Source organism: Suncus etruscus, chromosome 16 (genome assembly GCF_024139225.1).
Source record: "Suncus etruscus isolate mSunEtr1 chromosome 16, mSunEtr1.pri.cur, whole genome shotgun sequence".
NCBI lineage: Eukaryota > Metazoa > Chordata > Mammalia > Eulipotyphla > Soricidae > Suncus > Suncus etruscus.
Window position 1 is genome coordinate 13,739,839 of NC_064863.1, and position 22,148 is coordinate 13,761,986.

A 22,148-nucleotide genomic window follows, 5' to 3' on the forward strand; every position below is an offset into this window, starting at 1 on the left:
CAGGGTATGGCCTCAAAATTCTTTTATTTTTATTTATTTATTTTTGGTTTTTGGGCCACACACGGTGATGCTCAGGGGTTACTACTGGCTATGCACTCAGAAATAGCTCCTGGCTTGGGAGACCATATGGGATGCTGGGGGATCGAACCGTGGTCTGTCCTAGGCTAGCGTGGGCAAGGCAGATGCCTTACCGCTTGCACCACTGCTCTGGCCCTCTTTAATTTTTTTTTTTTAATGGTTAGCTGAATTGGTTATAGATGTCAAACTTTTTTGCTTACAAGTGTCTGCTCACATGAGTGGGAGAGACCTTACAAGGGAAGGAATGTGAGCCTATGGGTGTGAAACACTAAGTTACCATCTGGCATCCTGAGCTACAAGTAGTCCTGTGTGGGTGGCCCTGGAAGTCTCCAGCATCATGTTAGCCAGATTCAAGCTCATTCTAAGCAAGTATCAAGAGATGAGCCCCAAAGGCCTACAGCACTGCTGGGGAGGCCCTCCCCAAAAGAAATAAAAATAAACTATAATGTGTAGGATGTAATACACAACTCTCCAACAATAAGTTGTAACTGACAGTTTATAAGTCTATATAAGCTCATAATGATGAGACAGTGCCCTATAAAACAAATATATTTAAGATAATCAATACCATTAAAATTCTAAACCCCATATAGCTTAATAGGGTAAGTGAGAATTAGCCACCCACTGAGGTTTCAAAGTACCATAGAGAATAGGAAATTCTTTTTTGATTTTGCTTTGGGGATATGCCTCTGATGCTCAGGGTTTAAAACTGGCTCTGGGCTCAAGAATCACCCCTGGTAGGCTCGGCGAACCATATAGGATGTTAAGGACAAAATTTGGACCAGCTGTGAGCAAGGCACTATACTATCACTCTGATTCCAAAATAGATGATTCTTTAAAAAAAGAATTGTTACTAGTTTTATATGTGTATGTATCATTTTTTTTCTTTTTCTTTCTTCTTTTGGACCATATCCAGTGATGCTCAGGGGTTACTCCTGGCTAGGTGCTCAGAAATCGCTCCTGGCTTGGGGGATCATAAGGAGCTGGGGATTTGAACCGTGGTCCGTCTTAGGTTAGCTCATGCAAGGCAAATGCCCTACCGCTTGTGCCACTGCTCCGGCCCCAAGAGAACATGAACTTTTAAAAGAACATTCAGCTCATTTATCTTCCACCTTATGGTATATATGTATAGGTATATGTATATGTATAGATATATCTATCTGCGTTAAATGTAGAGGGCTACATTATAAAGATCTTGACATCACTTTGCACATTGCTGAGCAAACCTCAGCAGTGAAGTGCTGGTGTCTCTAATCATTACACAAATAACAGACTCAGCTAACCCAGGTTTCATCCTGAGCATTGACTGTGGTTTCCTGAATCCTGCCAAGAGTGATGCTAGAGCACAGAAGCAAGAGAAAGCCCTAAACACAGCTAGAGGTGGTCCAAAACCAAAAAACGCATAAACAAGAATAAGATGGTCAACCACATATGCCAATCAAAGGTTTGTTGTTGCAGGTGAGTTGGTTCATATGAGAAGAATCTTCACATTCAAAAAATGACGCGACGGGATCAGGAACTGTGGCTCAAGTAGTCGATAACATGAGGCGCATGTGCTAGACTCTAGGACTGATCACAGGGACAGAGACCACCCTTCCTACCTCTCAGGTGTCCTCCACCAGACAGGGACACAGACACAGACAACCCACACCCACACCTACACAAGAACTACAAGTGAACGTCTTAGTAATAGGAACTTACTGATCTAAGGAAATATAACAGTTCACCTCATTTTAATTGTTATGATTGAGGAAAATCCCACTGTGTTTTCTATGGCTTCAGCAGATGGATCAATTAGAGGCAGTTCCATTAATAAGGACCTGGCTACGGATAAACCACAGGCTCTTCATGTGCTCGTTCACCACTCCACCGGCTTGTTCTGATTTAACATCAGTCACCATTGAGCACAGCAGGTACTAAAGCCTCCATCTGCTCTCGCCATCAACCTTCACTCTGGTTAACACGCGACTCCATTACTCAAGCATTTTTTAAAATGCTTCCTTTTACGAGCTGCCACCGGTAATTCCGAATCTTCTCACATCACTTTGTCATTATTTACATTCTATGTTCCTTGCCCGAGTCATTAAGCCACTACTTCTTTATAATCTCCAAACCTCCGGCTTTGCAGGGCCACAATCTGAGCGCAAAGCATGTGTATGCACACCAGTGTGAGAAGGTGTCCGGAGGTGAGCCTCTGGCTCTGGAAATGAGGCCAGTACTCTATTGCTAAACCACAATCCTGCCCTAGATTGGTCGCAAACACAACCTGCAAAAAACAAACAAAAAACAAAAACAAAAAAAAAACGAGGAATAGGGGCAGTGATGACCTAGCTTGTGACTAACCTATGATTTTTTTTTTCCAAAATGGATACTTTTCTTCTTAAAATACATTTCCCTGGTATTTTTTTTTAAAAAAAAAACATCTTTATTCAAATGTTATCATACTACTTTTTATAAAAATGGTCACCTGGGGTTGTAGTGATAGTACAGTAAGCAGGATGAGCTGAACCTGGTTCAATGCTCAGCATCTCACATTGTTCCCTGAGCTTACCAGGAATGATCCCTGAGCACCATCAGTTGTGACTCCTTTGCCCCCAAGTCACGGGGGACCAGAGCAATAGGACAGTGGGTAAGGTGCTTGTCTTCCAAATGGCTAAAACATGAGTGAGCTTTCAGCACCACGAGGTGTGACCCCAAAACAAACAAACAAACAAAATAATGTCATCATTACCTCTGAGCAAGTCCCTTTACTTCTCAATCTATCCTGCCCAAAGCACTTAAATGTGCGCGTGCAGTTTTTATTTATATCCATGTGTATGAAATGTGTGCAGGTAAAAGAGCAATCAGGAAAAGCACCAGATCTTTGACGAAGGAAGGTTTCATTTTTATATATCTAGCAGTTTGGTTCTTTTAAGTACCATGTGTATACTACAAGTCCAAATTAGTCAAAGCCCTTAATTTTAAAATAAAAGATGAGACACCTTCCTAAATTATAAACTGGTAACTCAACAAGTTTCTGGGGGAAAGAATATGAAGCTACAAGTCAAATTTTTTATTTTACATCCCTAAGAATTTTGGGAAAGTTTTGAGAAAGTTCTTTTCTATGCATAAATGACTGTTTATCTACATTTCAAAACAAATTGATAGGCAAGCTATAAACAAAATAGGGACCCCAAAATAGGGAAAAACAATGATATTCATGCGCTGAGTAATTTCCTTCTCTAAAGAGAACAAATAAAGCACTGATATTACTGAAGTATACAGAAACGGAAACAATTTTGTTTGTTTTGAAGCCACGCCCAGCAGTGCTCAGGGCTGACTCCTGGCTCTGTACTGGCAGGGCTCAATGTACCTCATAGGTTAGGGAGGGGTTGAACTGAGTCTGGAAGAGTGGCAAGCATCCTCCCACTGAATTATCTCTCCAGCCCCTGAAACATACTTTTAGAATTTAAGTGATCTTTATTCATTGATTCAAGAAATACTTACTGAAGACCTGAGTAGTGGTAAGAACTTTCAGAGATGCTAAAGATTCCACAACAAACAAAACAAAACAAAACAAGATGTAGAGCATTCGTTCTACTCTGGCATCTGGACAATTTTTTTGGCTAACCATTATAGTGGTTAAATCTTGAAACATTTCTAAGGAACATGAAAAAAAATTAGCTAAAAGTTCATGTTGCATTAAAATCATCCCTTACCATTATTGTATGTTTTCAACCCTAGAAGACTATTCTTTGACTTCTTTTTAATTACAGTTTAGTTACCTGAACTGTATATAATTGAATAAATTTTACCCAAAATATCTAAGATAAAACACTGTAAGAGAAAAAATTAAAAGCATTCATACTTCACACACACACACACACACACACACACACACACACACACACACAATGAAAACCTATGTAAAATTGAGTTAGAAATCTCTGTAAAATATTTTTTTTTTTTTGGTTTCTGGGCCACATCTGGTGATGCTCAGGGGTTACTCCTGGCTATGTTCTCATAAATCGCTCCTGGCTTGGGGGACCATATGGGACGCGGTCCGTTCTAGGTTAGCGCATGCAAGGCAAATGCCCAACTGCTTGCACCACCACTCTGGCCCCTGTAAAATATTTCTTTAATATCTTCTCTACTATGTTTATGTCTACTATGTCTCTCCTATGTTTATATCTTCTCTACTATGCTTAACTAATTAAAATAGTTTTAAACCCAGGATATTAACCAGTACAGACTAGGGAGGTTTTCCTACTTGCACGTAAGGAATCTAGGTGTTCCTTAAACAGAACGTCTTTACCAGTTTCTATCTTCTTGAGAACTCAAAGGATGTATTCACTGTACATATTTAACTTCTCTGTTCTTTACCTTCTCTCCATTAAAAATGATGTTTGAAAAATGAAAGCAAAAACAAGAAAAGAGAAAAAGAAAGAGAAAACAACCAGATCAGCGACTTCTTAAAAAAGGATTGTGTTTCTTTTTCTTTTCTTTTTTTTTGGCATGGGCACAGTAAACATTGGAGTAATTAAAAAAGGAATTCCCTTGGATCTCTTAAATGGAAACTTAACATTGGTTCGACAAAATAGTCCTTTCTGCGCTGGACTTCACAGTAAGGTTTTTTTTTTTTGGTTTTTGGGTCACACCCGGCAGTGCTCAGGGGTTACTCCTGGCTGTCTGCTCAGAAATAGCTCCTGGCAGGCACGGGGGACCATATGGGACACCGGGATTCTAACCAACCACCTTTGGTCCTGTATCGGCTGCTTGCAAGGCAAACGCCGCTGTGCTATCTCTCCGGGCCCCACAGTAAGGTTTTTAAATTGATCTATTCCCCCTTTGTCACATGAAAAAACTTTGCATGGACCCGATAAGATTGCTTATCACCAGCACTGAATGTTATAATTTGCGCTAATTTTATCATCTTCCTAATTAAAAAAAATCTTTCCAAAGTTCTCTTTTTATTTTTATGAGAGTAAAACATTTTTTTCTTTGCCTAGAGGTCATACCCAATGAGATTTAGGGTTTATTCCTAGCTCTGTGCTCATTAGAAACAATATGTGGTAGCAAGGAACGGAGTATGGTCAATTTCATGCAGAGCAAGTACTTTATAGCTGTAATATCACCCCTGGAATGATAGCTGTTCTGCTAATTAAACAAATCAGCTACTACTTCACTATAAATTTTTAAGTAATGAGGAATTTCCAGTTGATGAAGTCTCTATTCCTAGTCTCTGAGTTTTCCTCGCATTATGCCCATACTATTTTGTGTTTGTATATTCCATAGCAGTAAAGACAAGGTGCTGATGTTGTTAGCAGGTGAAATATCTTTTTCTTTATCCACATGTAGGTTTGAGAAACATAGCCAAATCCTTGGCAGAAATGTGGTACAAATTTTGTAGTGTTGATCCATTTTACCTATACCATTGGACCTATACCATAAATGGAGAATGTTCTTTAAGCATTTGAGCAATATAAAAAAATGTTCTTACAAGTTTCAAAAAATTTCCAAAGGGAACACTGTCTTCTTATTGAAGAAATAAATTGGTATATATTACAAAAAAATGATGTTTGAGAGTAAATAGGAACAGAAACACAAAAGGAATTTATAAGGGGGCGTGCAAAAGATAGCACAGGGGCCAAGGTACTTTTATGGACTGCTCGGAGAGGACCCCATAAAGGTAAGGGTGTGATGCAGAATTACTACTGATGAAGACATTCATCATCATTGCTTCTCAGTATCAAGTCCTCAATAATAACAGCTTATGTTGATATCTCTCAAACCACGGTTAAAAAAGGAATTGAAGCGCTAGAGCCATAGCATAGTGGGTAAGGTATTTGCCTTTAATGCAGCCGACCTGGGTTCTATCCCCAGCATCCCATTTGGTCCTCTGAGCATGCCAGGAGTAGTTCTGGTGCAGAACCAGGAGTAATCTCTGGATGTGGCCCCTCAAAATAAAAGAAGGAGAACAAAAATATTTTCTTACCTTCCAATAAGATGTGTATTTCTCAAACCAAGTAAGACACTAAAATACCAGTAACGCTATTGTTACTAATATGCTGAATTCATTTCTCAGTAATCAAAATACAAGCTTCACAAGACGCTTTAACAACATTTTATTAAAACTAAACATGGAATGAACTGTCTTAAAAACACATCTCTCTAACTTGCCTCACTTTACAGTTTGTAAACAATGTGGCACTGATACATATGAATAGTAACTGGAAGGATCATTACAAGATTGGTTGTGGGAGTGACCTGTCTGAGGTCTGCTATAGTAACTGTGAACTGTGATGAAAAGGAAGAGAACATATGGTCCTGAGCTGAGAAGAATATGATGGAGATACAGCAGAGTATACATATACATATATATATATATATATATATATATACATATACATATATATATATTCTGAACAAGAAATAAACTTGTTATCATAAAAAACAGACATCTGGGGGCCGGGCGGTGGCGCTAAAGGTAAGGTGCCTGCCTTGCCTGCGCTAGCCTAGGACGGACCGCGGTTCGATCCCCCGGCGTCCCATATGGTCCCCCAAGCCAGGAGCGACTTCTGAGCGCATAGCCAGGAGTAACCCCTGAGCGTCAAATGGGTGTGGCCCAAAAACCAAAAAAAAAAAAAAAAAAAAAAAAAAAAAAAAAAAAAACAGACATCTCTCTTTTTATTTCTAAATCACATTAATAGTAGATAGAACTCAATAAAGAAGTTCAGATCAGTCAAGACACTGCTAATATCTATTTGCATTCTAGATCATGTGAGAAACATCTACAATACTTTTTATTTTAAAAGTAAAAAAATCCTAAATATAAAAGACAGAAGTCCTTATGTTTAATTAAATTTAGAAAGCAAGAATGAACTACAATGAAGGCATTAACAAAAATACGACCTGAGGTCAAGTAAACTACTGTAGCTAAGAATATTTCACTTAAAGAACCATGAGCTTCTTTAAAGAGAGCAAAGGAAACCATGAAATCCCCAAATGAAGAGGTCACTAAATCCATGAACACTCACCCAACCATTGGTAGGAGATCTCTTGGAGACCCAGATGCTTGAATCAGCTGAAATAGTACCAAGTTTTTACTGATTACTCTTAATAGTGCAATGGAGCACAGGTTAACTCCATATTATCCAAAATTAAAATTATAATTTACTACTGATAGTGCTAGCTACTACCATAATTAACTACTCAAAGGAAAAAGAAACTGAGTAATAAGTTCCAAGATGAGTGAAACCTACTGAATGTATCTGTTTATATGTACATTTCTCCTCTTCTCTTAGTGATATAGATTTTATCATAAAATTCTTAAGTGTAAAACTACTGGCAGAAAAAACTGATATTAAAATATTAAAGAGTGTTAATTATATTCAATATTGTTTTAGACTGAATATTTTGAAGAAAAAATATTTCTGAAGGGCAATGCTAAGTTTTCTTTTTTTTTTTTTTTTTTTTTGGTTTTTGGGCCACACCCGGCGGTGCTCAGGGGTTACTCCTGGCTGTCTGCTCAGAAATAGCTCCTGGCAGGCACGGGGGACCATATGGGACACGGGGATTCGAACCAACCACCTTTGGTCCTGGATCGGCTGCTTGCAAGGCAAACGCCGCTGTGCTATCTCTCCGGGCCCAATGCTAAGTTTTCAATGTTCAGTACTTTGGTTAAATAAGCAGACGTTCAACTATCAAAATAAAAAATTATGTAGTTCTTAAGTTTAGATCTTTTTTGTGTGTGTGGCTTTTGGGTCACACCCGGTGATACTCAGGGGTTAGTCTTGGCTATGAGCTCAGAAATCGCTCCTGGCTTGGGGGACCATCTGGGATGCCAGGAGATTGAACCACGGTCCTAGGTCAGCATGTGCAAGATAAATGCCCTACCGCTTGCACCACACCTCCAACCCCAAGTTTAGATCTTTTATAATAATCCCGATTCTTGTTTTTAATTTTTTGTTTTGGGGAGGAAGAAGGGAGCCACATCTCAGGGTCTACCCATGGCTCTGTACCAGGGATTATTCTTGGTGTTGCTCCATGGAACATATATGGTGTTGGGGATTGAGCCAGGGTCAGCCATATGCCAGGCAACCGCCTTTATTGCTTGTAGTTATCTCACAGCCCCAACTGGTAATGGTTATTCTTATATTTTTCATATATTTCAAATATTTCATATTTCAGCCCCCCAAAAAACATAAGCCTCAGACTAAACAAAAAGCTTTCATTTTTGAAGGTGGGAACTATTTTCAACATTATTGTTTAATTATTATTTATTGTTAATTAATATTTTTGAACAAAAACATATTTGATGCCACCAATTAATCCCTAAGAACATTATAGCTTAAATGATAAAAGGACAGTAATAGACTCTGTAGTCTCTAAAACTAGGAGGCAGGATAGTCTCCCTTTCAAATCCTCTTTACTTCCTACCCATTTATTCGAAAGTTCTTTGGGTAAAAAATGAAAATACTCTTATTGCTGCTGAGAGGACCAAGAGCAAAAACTGGAAGGTTCCTATTCCTATTCCTCCCCTAGTAAACTAGATAGAATGAGCAATTCTGCCTGATACATGTGCATCAAGGAAAAAAGGGAAAACAAATCTGTTTTGTTTAAACTGTTTGGATAGCATGCAAAAACAAAACAAAATCATCTAACAGTTTAATGTCAGGTCAGCATATTTCAAGTGCCAACAAAAATGCTGAAACTGCAAGCCAGCACACAAGACTTCAATTCAACCTGGCTGATAATCTAACTGTTGTATTTCTAAAATACCTACATTTACTGAAGATGAAAGAATTTTTGAGGTCTTTGAGAACAGCAACAAAATATGCAAGACCAGAACCCTAAAAAAATATTTCCTGTTTGTACACAGTAGGTAAAAAAAAAAAAAAATCCATGATAAGTGCAGAGAATGGTTTCAGGCCAGAAATGGTGGAAAAGGAATCCTAATAACAAGAGTAGGAAATGTCCAGCCAGGTGATGGAGGTAAGCACAATCGATTCTTGTCAGCTACCAAAGACTGTTTTCCCCACACTGTGTGGCACACAGATGAAGTTATAAATTCCCAAAAAGACCTTGCCAGAAAGAAGATTCCGTGCCCCTGAAACAGAACACCACGCCTATACAGTGAATGACAGTCCTACTGTCCCTAAAACTACAAACTAAAAACAAAGAAAAAAAGAAAAAGAATCAAGTAGAAGGGATATATGGGAAAAGTTTGTGTGTGAGAAAATAATTTTAGATGTTTATTGCAAACTTTCAATGATAAAGTTGCTAAAATTACCTTTCTTTCGAAAGAGTGCATTTAGGTAATTTTCTGCTTGGCATTCAATCTTATCAGTGTTGGACTGGCCCTGAGCTGAGAGTTCATCCGTTGGTGTTGACTGTGAAGAATCAAGGGACGGTATACAATCCTAAAATGACAAGACACATGGAAAAGTTACAGCGTATATTTTAAAATCGGGTTTTATTACAAATTGAAAAAAACTAATTCTTAAGATGTTCATACACTCACTTTCTCTTATAAAAAAAGATTCAAGTCTTTATTAGGATGCATGTCATTTCAGGATGCTTTTGTCTATTAATACAGAATACAGTTAACTCAAGCAAAGCAGTTAAAGATTAAAGAGCCTTAATCAAATAAAAGTTACAAGCATTGGTTGAAAACCTGTACAAGTTACATACAAATCTAATCAACTGTACCAGGAATGTACAATATCATAATTGTAAAAATAAATGGATAATTCAGTCATAAGAAATTATTTTAAATTTTATACATAGTTTTTCTTTTATAGACAAAGATATTTAGTAACTAGTTGGTATCTATTTCATGTAAGACAAGTATAAAACTAAGTGTTACTGCATTTACCCCAAATAAAGCACTAAATGTGCTACAAGTAAACCGTAAAACATTCGATTTTATAGGTAGGCCATGGTCTTGAATGCATGGTTCTTTTAAACATAAAAGCATGGATAGGTGTCAGAAACTTCTTAGAAATTAAGCTCTGGTAGAGCCAAACTAGCCTTACTCCTTAGCAAAACTATAGTCTAAAAAGTGGGGAGGGGAAGCAAGTAAGATTGATATCACTGAATAAATTCACTAAAATAGCATGCCAGTAATGCAGTATTTTCAAAGGATTTTGACAATAAATCAGGTATAGAAATCTGATCAGAAAGGTTCTTGAGTTGTCAATTCTTCTCAAGTCCTTGTCAGAGGATAAAAAGCATGAATTAGGGCCACATAGGATGCTGTTTGCAAAGTGTAAACACAATTCACATTAGACTAATATTTAGACATTCATATAAGATAACTATATATTGGTATCCAAAAGACTGCCAGAAGAGGCAAAAGGCTAAAAAAAAAAAAAAAAAACCCAAACAAACAAAAGCAGTATCACACTCTTTTCCAAATACTGCTTCCTAAGAAATCAGACCGTTGGGTGATCTCAGACCAAGAGAGGCCACCTGGCCAACCCAAGCCCAAAACAGATCTGAACTGGATGGACTTCTGGAGTTAGGAAGCTCAAAGAAAGTAATGTGAAATAAGCACAAAAGATGAGTGTCTTGAAAGTTTCATCTGCAAGATAAGCTAAATGTTAGACTTCGAATATAAGTCTTCAAAAAAAAAAATCCTCACAACAAAATCATGTATTTATATTTCCACTTGTAAGTCACCAATTTTGAGAACAGATTATGTTTAAAATTTGTTACAATTAATTTAGAAATAATTTCATAGCACTAACACTTACACTGACTGCTTCTCTCTGTAGGTTACAAAATGAACATTTTTCATCCATAGACCAGTCAGTCAGCTCTTCTGGTTCACAGTCTTTAAAAGAGGGAAAAATATTCATTAAATATACTAACTTTACAAAAACAAATAAAATTAACACTCTCCACAGCAATGGCTCATATTAAAAAATAAAAAAACCTATTGACAGAAAGGGGCAAATGCCTAACTTTCAAATTGATGACATCTAGAAAGAAACAGAAATGGCTGTAAGGAGAGTAATTCTGTGCTGTTATGGGACCAAAGTAGAAAGAAAAATGAGATGGTTGTATATTAATTTTAAATAACAGGGTTTTCAGTGTCATTTGACCTTCTGAAAGAGGCTTGATTATTTATTACTGTCTATTATGTGATTTTATTTTCATTATGAAAGAAAAAATGGACATGTGGGAAAGAGAAATTTTGCACATCATGAAAGATAACATGAAGCAGAGAAACAACATAAAGCGGAAAAGACAGTTCTAAGAAACAGAATGCTATCTAAGAAAAAATAAAGTAGAAACCCATAGCTTAAAAAGTCAGATCAACTTCCCATCACATTAGTTTCTGTTGTAAGAGTTAGTAAAAAGCTGGTTAACAAATAAAATGACGTTATTTTTAAAATTTTTATTGTGACCAATGCGAATTACAAGTCGTTCAAAGTTATATTTAAGGTACAGTGACAGTGAATTAGGTCCATTCCCACCAGCAATATTGTCCATTCTCCGCCCCGGCCCCTGTTCCAGGCATGCACCCCACACCTCCCCCCACTGATCCCTTGGACTGCTAGCATAACAGGTCCCTTTGGTATATAACTTGTTGTAGACTGGGAATCTTGATTCTATTGTCATTGACTTTAAGTAAAATGACATTATTTAATGAAAGAAAAATTTTCCTTCCACAACAATATTCCTTATAATTTAATTGTTGTAATATATTAAAAGCTTCTGAAGATACCACACATTATCATCCTATTAGTCTCTTATTTTGTTAGCTTTATTTTGGGGTCATACCTGTCTGTGGTCAGGGCTTACTCCTTCCTGGTGGGCTGGAGGGACCATATAGGGTGCCGGAAATCAAAGCTGAGCCAGTCACATACAAGCAAACGCCCTAACCTCTATGCTACTGGTACAGGTCCAGTCAGTGACTTTAAAACTTAACTTCTTTTTTTGTGTGTGGGGAGTTGGGTCACACCCAGCAGTGCTCAAGGATCACTGGGGGGCTGGTGGGGGCTCAGGGGAGCCTATGGAAATTGAGGATCAAAAAGAGGTTGGCCTAGATACTTGTATCTCTCTGGCCCAAAATTTAGTTCTTGAAGTGTAAATTCCTCCTATTCTTTTTCCCGAATAAATTCACAAAGAAAAACTCAAACAGATAAACCATTACCATGTGAGGATTCTATGCTGTCTACAGAATGAGAATCCCATGGGAGTAACACAGCATTCCGCCACTCCCCCCCCCCCCCCCCGCCCCATGTTTTTACTAGGCTACAAAGAAAATATGCTAAACTTTTTCCAAATAATGGATACATCTCTGGCAGGGTCAGTCCCCTGAAATACTTTAGCATTATCGAAACGTACAAGTGCAATTCATCAGAGTAGAAAGCATAGCGATCCTTGTCTTTGTTCTTGTCAGCGATTCAGAAATAATCCTAATAAGTTCACCCACATTTGGAAATGGTATTGAATCAGGCCATCAGGTGATGCTAGGGAATAGAAAGATAATCTGAAGTCTCTAAAGCACTGGGATAGAATTTCTGAGTTGTAATGTAATGTCAAATCAGTACTGTTATTTTTATTTCCTCATCTTTAGGATTTCCTTCCCCACCTAACCTGTGAATCCAATTTTGTAAAAGTGACATTACTTAATAAACTACAAGATATCACAGAAAGGTTAGTTATCAACAATATAGAATGACCAACAACTTTCTGAAATCCCACACCATCATATATGTATGTATCATAAAGTTAGTTTGCAGAAGAAATATAAATACCCGTTAAAGAAAATATATCACCTTTTGTAAACAATTTGACAAATCTTGAACAAACTAGTTTGCCTGGAGCCTAAAGTTGGTCTTATGCCAGGAAACTTCAGGGGTAGGGTCTCCTTGTATTTAAGCCGCTTTTCCTTTCCATGTTCCCCATACTTTAGTGGGCCTATGCAAATGATAATTGCCACTCTAACACCATTTTTACTGTGCTCCTTGGACTGTAAACCTTAAAAAAAACCCACTTAAACTTTTGAGGTTAACTTAAACTAATATGCAAGTGCATATTATTGTAAACTACTATGCCTTCAAGTTTAAGGAGTTACATAAATTTCATGGCTTTAGATTGCTTGGTGTACTGCTAAGAAATGTTATAATGTACTACAATCTGGGGTCTTCAGGGACAAAGTAATTGGACATGGGTTCTGTCTTATTTTTCTTAATGTTCTTTGACTGTAAGTTCAAAAGGTGTCAGCAGGGGGATTTCTTCTGAGAACTCTGTTTTGGGTGATTGTTCTTCCACTGTAACTTTACCTTGTCCTTCTTCTTTGCATCATTAAATAAAAATCAGAAAAAAAAAAAAGAAACAATTTGACAAATCAGAAAAAGAAAGTTTCAATGATCAGTACCCTCAAAAACTCAGAACTGGGACCATGGCGATGGCTCAGGGGTCAAAGGGCACAAAGACCTGAGTTCACTCCCAGCACCTGACAGCCTTCCACTCCAGTAATACTGTGTATAGCCCTGGAGGGTCCTAAGCAACCAAGTGTGTCCCTACTGGCCTTTCATCACCCCAGGGTGGCTCTGATAGTCACTGAGCCTGAGAGAAATTGCATTACCAGGCTCAAGCACTGAACCATCCAGCCTGATTGACTGGGTGCTTCTGGGAATAGTCCTAGTCTCAGGCTCTGCCTGAGAACTCCTTTATTCTTCCCCAACAACAGAAGGAATTGGAGCTGTGTAGATTTGTCTTTCTTTTTTGGGGGGAGAGGGTGGGGACTTGTGGTTATAGGGCCACACTTGGTAGTGCTCAGGAATTACTCTTGGCTCTGCGTTCAGAAATCACTACTGGCAGACTCAGGGACCATATGAGATGCTGGGAATCAAACTAGGTCTGTTCTGGTCTGCCATGTGCAAGGCTAAATGCCCTAATCTACCACTGTGCTATCTCTCCAGAGCCTAGGTTTGTTTTTCTAACTCTCTCCTCAACCTTAGAACAGAATCACTCACCCCGACTCTGGAATGTTTGTTTAATCATGAAGAATTCTTCTGGGAGTTCTAGCATAGACAGACAAAGTTTGGAAGACATTTTTACCACTCGAAGCTGGGGTTTGGGGAGGTATATAGCAGGTTACTTTCTTTCTGATCTATCATCACGGAGAAGAACTTGCCCAATAAAGCCATTACTCGTCTGTGACTTCGAGTCACCAAGAAATTTTATAAAAGCACATCCACAGCCGCTACAGTCAACTGGTTCCTTGGCCCTATCAACAGGCTCAGGTGCTGTCATGCAATGCGATCCTCACACAATTGGGAAAGTACACAAAATTCTGAGTGGTTCAGGGAAATTTAATGTCTTTATATGACAGCCTCATAAATATGTGCTATGCAAAAAAATCTGATAATGGGTTTCTTGAAATAATAGCTTTTAGGCTTGGACAACAGTGTTTGAAAAATGGCTGTAAGGTTTTATCAAGCTTTTATGAGGAGCCTGTTAGCCCAAAAAACCCACTTATTTTCTTATTAATTTTTTTTCAAATTATATAGTTTAATTATAAAAGCATTCAAAATTATGATACCCCAAACATCAGTTACATATTCACAAATCCCCCAATTCCACTTCTTGGTCATCTCTAGTTCAATGTCCCTTTACCCCTGTCCCCCCTATTATGTGCTGACTGACAGTTATGGTTTGGGTGCCCACTGTGATCTCCCATATGTGCTCTAGACTCTCTCCACTTATGTTCCCATGTGACTTTCCAGCAGCCTATTTATTTCCCTCACCCCCTTTACCAAAATACCTGGCATGCTTAGGTCTGAATTCTAGTAGTCAAGGTCATTCAATATAGATTGATACGGTCTACAATCTTGACTCATTTTTCTCTATACTACAGCTGAATGAGATCAGCCCATATTTCATGGAACAAAAAAATGTGAGACAATTCTAACTATTGGATAAAAATAAGGCATTCTTAGCTTATCATTACATTTTTTTTTATTAAATCTACTCTCTTTAAGAAAATATTACCGAAAATTGGGGCCGGGTGGTGGCGCTGGAGGTAAGGTGCCTGCCTTGCCTGTGCTAGCCTAGGACGGACCGCGGTTCGATCCCCCGGCATCCCATATGGTCCCCCAAGAAGCCAGGAGCAACTTCTGAGCGCATAGCCAGGAGTAACCCCTGAGCGTCACAGGGTGTGACCCAAAAACCAAAAAAAAAAAAAAAAAAAAAGAAAATATTACCGAAAATAAATGCTTATCGAGCTAAATAAATAATCCACAATTATAAAAATGTCACCACATTTTGCTAAATTAATTTTGAATCTGTAATATATGAAGATATGTATAAGATCCATAAGGTCAAATCAAGTACCATATCTGGAAGGCTATGTTGGAGGTTGGGGGAAATACTGAAGGGCGAGTATATCAGGCAGAGGAAATAGTAACGTTAGATTCTGGGAGTCACATGACCTCCCAAGTATTACTGGATGTGATCCTAGGGCTCCCTGAGCACTGTCAGGGTATTGTGGTAGACACCAACATTAAAGGGCCCCAAGCAGTGTGCCAAGCTCAGGCCTTCAGACTGACCCACCAGCCAGCCAGTATCACTAAGGTGTGGAGCCTGTGGGTACCGACTGGGAGAACCCCCCACTCACCCCCACACAAAGAGAATGCTATAATGAAACCTGAAAAGATCAATTTTCTTCTATGGATATATATTATTATGATTTTAAAAAGAGCCAGGCTGTGACAATGTTATCAGCCTTGATGCTGAACCCAAAAGCTTTCTAATAGTAGGAGACCTGGGGGCAGATTAACTTCTCTGAGCTTGGATTTTTCTCATTTATAAGATGAAAGCGATAATGTTGCATCAGAAAGCAGTAGTAAAAATTAAACAAAAAACATACAAAAAACATCTAGTTAGTACATCTATCTAGTAAGTACAATAGATGCGACTGCCATCTAATTTTTTTAGGATGTTTTATTGTCTTCAGTATTTTTACCATAAGAAAAAAAAAACTGGAGTGCCCAATTATAAATATAAATTCCAGTGAAAAGTCAAAAGAGTCGAGAATATTGTTGACTTTTAGGAACAATTGTACAACTTAACTAAAACTTAATTCCTAATTATGAAAATATCATGTTGAAAAGTTCAAAGAAACAATTTTTTATATTAAAAAAGTTTTATTTTATTTTGTTTTTATTTAAAAAATTTATTTTTTTCTTTTTGTTGCTGTGGATTTGTTCTGGAGATGGTTACAACATCAACCAGAACGGTGCCCTCTATCTAATGCCCACAAGGGTGGCATCTCCTTCCGAACATTAAGATCTGCTGTGGGCTTGCCTCATGCCCCATGAAATCAAGTAATTTCCACATTTTTAAAAAAAAGTTTTATATTGGGAAAAGTTAATGGGATTTCACTTCAAAACACAGCAGATGCAAATCAATTGATCCAAAAACAATACCATAACTCAAAATCCTCAATACAGGAAACAAAATAGTACATATATCTATATATCTTTTAAATTTTTTCATAATTAAAATTTCTCTATATTTACAAATGTGAAATTAGGCAAAGAATTTTAATCACACTATCCCATTTTGCACTCGAGCCTTCTATGCCTTTTTAAAAAATGAAAGAGTAAAGAAAGAATATTATAAACAATAGTTGTTCATAAATTTAGTGATGTTAAATGAAATGGACATATTTGAAAAACATCACTTACCATATTGCACACAAGAAAAATACAAACTCAATAGGACTAAATCTATTAAAGAAATTCTGTTTGTTTTGGAGCCACACTAGGAGATACTCGGGGTTTACTCCTGGCTCTGCATTCAGAAATCACTCCTGGCGGTACTCAAAAGACCATATGAGATGCCAGAATGAAACTTAAGTCAGCATCATGCAAAGCATGAACTACTGCTCAGGCCCCTAAATCAATAATTTTGTACTTCCAAGATAACCAACTCACAACAGTTTCTCTATATTTTATTACAGAAAATGTAGGCTGAGAAGCATTTCCTCACACATTTCTTTTTTACATCATTATCCAATTATCCACTATCCTATTATTCAATCAAAATACGTAACACTTGCAGCCCAACTGATAGCACAGCTGGACAGTGTTTGCTTTGCATACAGCTGGCGTAAGTTTGATATTTGGCAGCCCATATGGTCTTACCAGGACTTGAGTGCAGAGCCAGGAGTAAGTGTGCCCCCACAAACAAAGGACAAAACTTGTTCGAATATGTAGAGCTCATCTAAGAACATATGCAGACAGAAAATAAGTATATGAAAAGTGCTTAATATCATGTCATTAGAAAGTAGCAAATGACCGACTATTAATCTTATTATAACCAGACAATTCTTTATAGTTAAAAGTTCAAAACATTAACAACATGAACTGTTGATGAGGATGTGGAATAAAAGGAATGAATAAATTCACTGTTGACAGAAATGCAAAATAACAGACACTTATGAAGATACTTGACAGTTTCTTACAGCGCTGAATATTGCCTTTTCATCTGATGAGGCAATACTGCATGAGGTATTTACCCTCGTGCGCTAAAAACTATTCAAGAAAATTCCTGCACATAATATTTACAGCACACAAATATCATTCATAACTGCCAAAACATGAAAGTGACCAGGATATCCTTCAAATAGAAAAATAGATAAACAAACTGGTACAACCATACAGGACATCGTTAATCATCATCACCATCATCATCAACAACAACAACAAACTATAAAAATAAATAAAAATAACAAAAGAAGAACTTAAATGCCATTTACACAGTAAAAATTTGAGCCTCCAAAACGTATATACTGCATCATTCCCATCAGATGATTTTGAAGAACAACTAGAGAGGCAGTAAAAATGTTCCTTAATTATGACATGGACTAGGGATAGAAGCTAGGTGAGGGTTGGAGATTAGAGATTTTAGGGTAGTGACAAAATTATGACATTGTGCAGATAGTCAAACACCCATAACTAAGTAAGAGTGACCTTATTGTAACTTTGGGCTTTAATTGTCATGTACTGATTCATCTACGGCAACAAATGGACAATATTGAAAAATAAAATTATAGGGGAATCTAAAAGTGGGGAGAGGAGAATATATGAGAAAACTTATTTTACACATACCTTCTGTAAATTTAAATCTACTCTAAAAATACTGTTAAAAATTTATGAGCAGGGGCCAGAGAGGTGGTGCAAGCAGTAAGGCTGCCTTGCCTGCACTAGCCTAGGTCGGACCCAGTTCAATCCCCTGGCGTCCCCTATAATCCCGCAAACTAGGAGTAACCCCTGAGCATCACCAGGTGTGGCCCCCCCAAAAAAAATCATGATCAGAATATTACATGGCCATTTATAATATACAAATATATTAAGATCTATTTGAGCTAAGTACAGTCTATCATAGAAAGATTGCATAATTTGATTAATATTTTACTGTTTGGTTTTTAGCCTGTTTCTCCAACCTTAGTATTATATAATCACCATGGCTGAAACATTTGATAAGTATAACGTATTTGATGAGTAGAATGTATATAGGCTAATATATATAAAGTATAATGTATAGAGGCTAATGCAAAACTTATCTTTATATTTTATTATATTCTCTGATTTTAACATAAGTAACTATGAATTCATATTTAAAATACTGACTTTTTAATATGTCAGGCCATGTAGTACTTGAAGAAAGAAATCCAAACCTATTCATTTTTCTCTCATCCTGCAAATACACTTAAAATAAGGATTCAAAATAGTTCACAAATCAAAATTTATTGTAAAAGTTTTGGTGTCTCCATCACAGCATGGTGGGGTTAAATAGGAATATTAAACCAAAAGAGATTACGCTTCATAATTGGTATAAGTCAGAGCAGATAATTTTCCATATTAGCCAATAATAAATATTTTAAATTTGTAGCCCAGATTTTGTCACCACGACTAAACAAACTATATAGTACCAAATCAGTATCAAGTCCAGTACCTAATCAGTCATACATAATGTCAACAATGAGAATGGGTTGTTTACAACAAAAATTTCCTTTACAATATTTTGTGGGTACCATACTCAGCAGTGGTCAGAGCCTGGGTACCCAAGTGGTACCCTCAGTGGTGACCCTGGTTCTATTGGTGGTACCCAACATAGATTCTAGGACTTGAACCACATCTTCGACCCCCATTCAAAATGCTTTTTGGTTTGTTTGCTGTTGGACCACACCTAGCAGTGCTCGACTTCCCTGGGCTCTGCACTCAAAGATCATTCCTGGCAGGATTTGGGGGACTATATAGGGCGTGGGAGATCAACCCTGGCAAGTTAAATACTGTATCTGCTGTACTATCTCTCTGGCCATCAAAATATTATTTGAACAATAACATTTGAGCACCATGTAATTTTCACATCACAAGTTTTCATCTTTGATTCTCCATAGGTAGCTAGATCTTAGGGTGACCTTGAGACCACTTACTACCTCTGAACTAGCCTAATCTTTGTTTTTAATATGAAAACCATGGAGCTTTTAGATTTTATATGTAATCTCCCTTGAGACTTTAGACAGACCTAAGAAAAGCCACTAAGAAAGAACCTACCAGAAAGTTTAAATAAGTCTGCTGTACTCTTCTCAGAGTTTTGAAAATAACCCAAATCACACACAGATGATACTTGAAAACTGGTTCACTGGTAATATAAAAAAGGATTTGCTATAGTAGAAAAAAGAAATCTGTATATATGTCTCATGACAGAAGAAAAAGTGGGTTTGATGGAGGTTAAGAGGAACAGAAAACAAAGGAAACTTATCTGGCAGTAGTTGAAAAGTTCAAACTTTAAGATACTCAAAGCATTTTAGAGGATTTGTTTCTAAATGACATGTAGTTATGTTTTCCTCCAAAGGACAAAATGTCATGAGAATAGATCAAAAACAGACGGCTGAAACTTGTTTTTATTTCATCAAATTAAAAATTAGCATTTTAAGAGCTTTTTTTCTCAAAACTATTCAACCTGGAGATGGCTCTGGATTAAATTTAAATCCTAAAATATAAACCTCTTAAAAAAGATATACAAAAACACTTGAAGTTTAAAATACTGTTTCAAAATTGATTTTTAAGGTAGCAGTATAACAGAATGCACTTCCACAAAAAAGAATAGGTTTTCAAGATGAAATCAATCTGCATAAATGTAGCCAACATATTATGTTTAATTTTATAATAAAAATAATGCATGCATTATATATGTGAGTACTCTGCTAATCTATTTATTTGACTCCTGCTGAGTTTTAGCCAGTCAGTCACTATATACAGTTTACCTGAAAACATAGACTAATTTGTGATTCCTACAAGCATAATGTTTTTTTGGGGGGGAGGGGAGAGTAATAGGAAGGTTCCCCAGTGGCACTCCTGGAGGCCTGGCTGTCTCTGCAGGCCTTTCTCTGTCCACATGGCCTGTAATTCAAAGTGAGGGCCTGAGAATATAGTGTTGCTCGGTATATCCGGTCATACCTGAGCGGCTCTGGAGGTACTATGGGGTTGTTGTTAAGCTTGAGGAACTATGTGGTACTTAAATGTAGGAATTAAATTTAGGTTGGCAACATAAAAGGCACTTGCCTTAATTCCTGGACTATCTTTCCAGACCCTACATACAAATGAGAAAGAAATATCTACATCTGTAGTCCCAGGACCTAATTAATAAACTATTTTTATTATTTGAGGGGGATGATATTGGGGGGGGGTCACACTCAGCTCTGTTCAGGTACTGCTCAAGGTTCAGCACTCAGTTCACTCCTGGGTGACTCGGGAACACATGAGGTACCAGAGATCAATTTGAGTTAGCTATGTGCAAGGCAAGCTCTCTATCTCCTGTACTATCTCACGCAAACCATTTTCAATAATGGTAAAAACAAGACGGATAAATCTATAATGGATAGCTTATATATATATATATATATATATATATATATATATATATACATACACATATATATACACATATATATATTTATTTATAGGTTGTCTAAAGTTTATTCTAATAGATTTATCTGGAATGGCCCAGGACTGCAATAGTCATTGAGTTCTGATGTGTCCCTACTGGTTTTCCTATATTGTACTTTTTCAAGTACTTGAAAAAGTACAACAGTTTAGGTAAAAAGTTTAGGTAAGTTTAGGTACAAGTTTAGGTAAGAAATTCCCAATAGTGTTAGCAGTTTCATGTATACTAAGACTTCCTACTAATGTGCTTATGTTATTTTTAATACTCTTCTTCATTGACCCAATCCCACTTGGTAATCTCAGTGTATTTTAAGGCTGAGGTTCTGACATTATTTTATTCCCCCATTTTGTTGTTCTATATATCAGAGCAGTAAAATAAGTATATGTACTTCTCCCTCAAACTGATTTCATGTAACACATGTAACACGGCATGCCCATTTCCATCCAAGTTGCAGAACTGCAAGATTTCATTTTATAGCTACATAATATTCCATTTTGTCTATGTACTATATATGCCAGAGCTTCTTTATTTGTTATTAGATATTTGGTTTGTTTCCTTATCCTGGCTATTGAACTAAGTTCTGCAATGAATGTATAGGTATGCATATATTTTTTGGGAGAGGGAGGATGTTCAAAAAGTGGGACCTCTGATGCATATATAGATGCTCTAGTCTTATTACTTTGAGAAATATCCAAATTACAAAGGATTCTATACTGTTATTACAATGTTTTAACATTTTTTTAAATGTATAGCTGCCTTAATTTTTCAGATAGGAATTTTTCACTATAACAACCATAATATTTAAGGTTATAATTTTAAGTAGAGCAATTTGGGGGGGGGAATCCTCAAAAAAGACAAGCAAGGAAAAAAGAAAAAAGTTATCGAAGAAAAGATTGAGAAAAAACTAGAACATTTGAAATAAAAAGGGTAAACATGTGACCATGTTTGAACTGAGTTTCAAAACATGGTACATTTTATAGCTCATCTTCACAAAGGAAGAAAAGAGGACACAAGTACAAGAAAGTACTAAATTCATTAAAAAGTACAAGAAAGTACTAAATTCATTAAACTGCACACAAAGTACAGCAAAACCAATAAATCCATTAAACTGTAAT

The 22,148-nt window shown here is 37.0% G+C and overlaps 1 protein-coding gene across 1 annotated transcript in view; it reads right to left on the minus strand.

The window, feature by feature from the left end:
* The window catches only part of LCORL (ligand dependent nuclear receptor corepressor like), a gene marked incomplete at its 5' end in the record, with an annotated part of 124,635 nt that overhangs the window by 42,574 nt on the left and 59,913 nt on the right, over window positions 1-22,148 (minus strand). Inside the window, 2 exons of the mRNA XM_049789968.1 lie at window positions 9,350-9,479; window positions 10,815-10,894. Coding sequence (XP_049645925.1) covers window positions 9,350-9,479; window positions 10,815-10,894 — 210 coding nt within the window. The remainder of the gene's footprint in view (window positions 1-9,349; window positions 9,480-10,814; window positions 10,895-22,148) is intronic.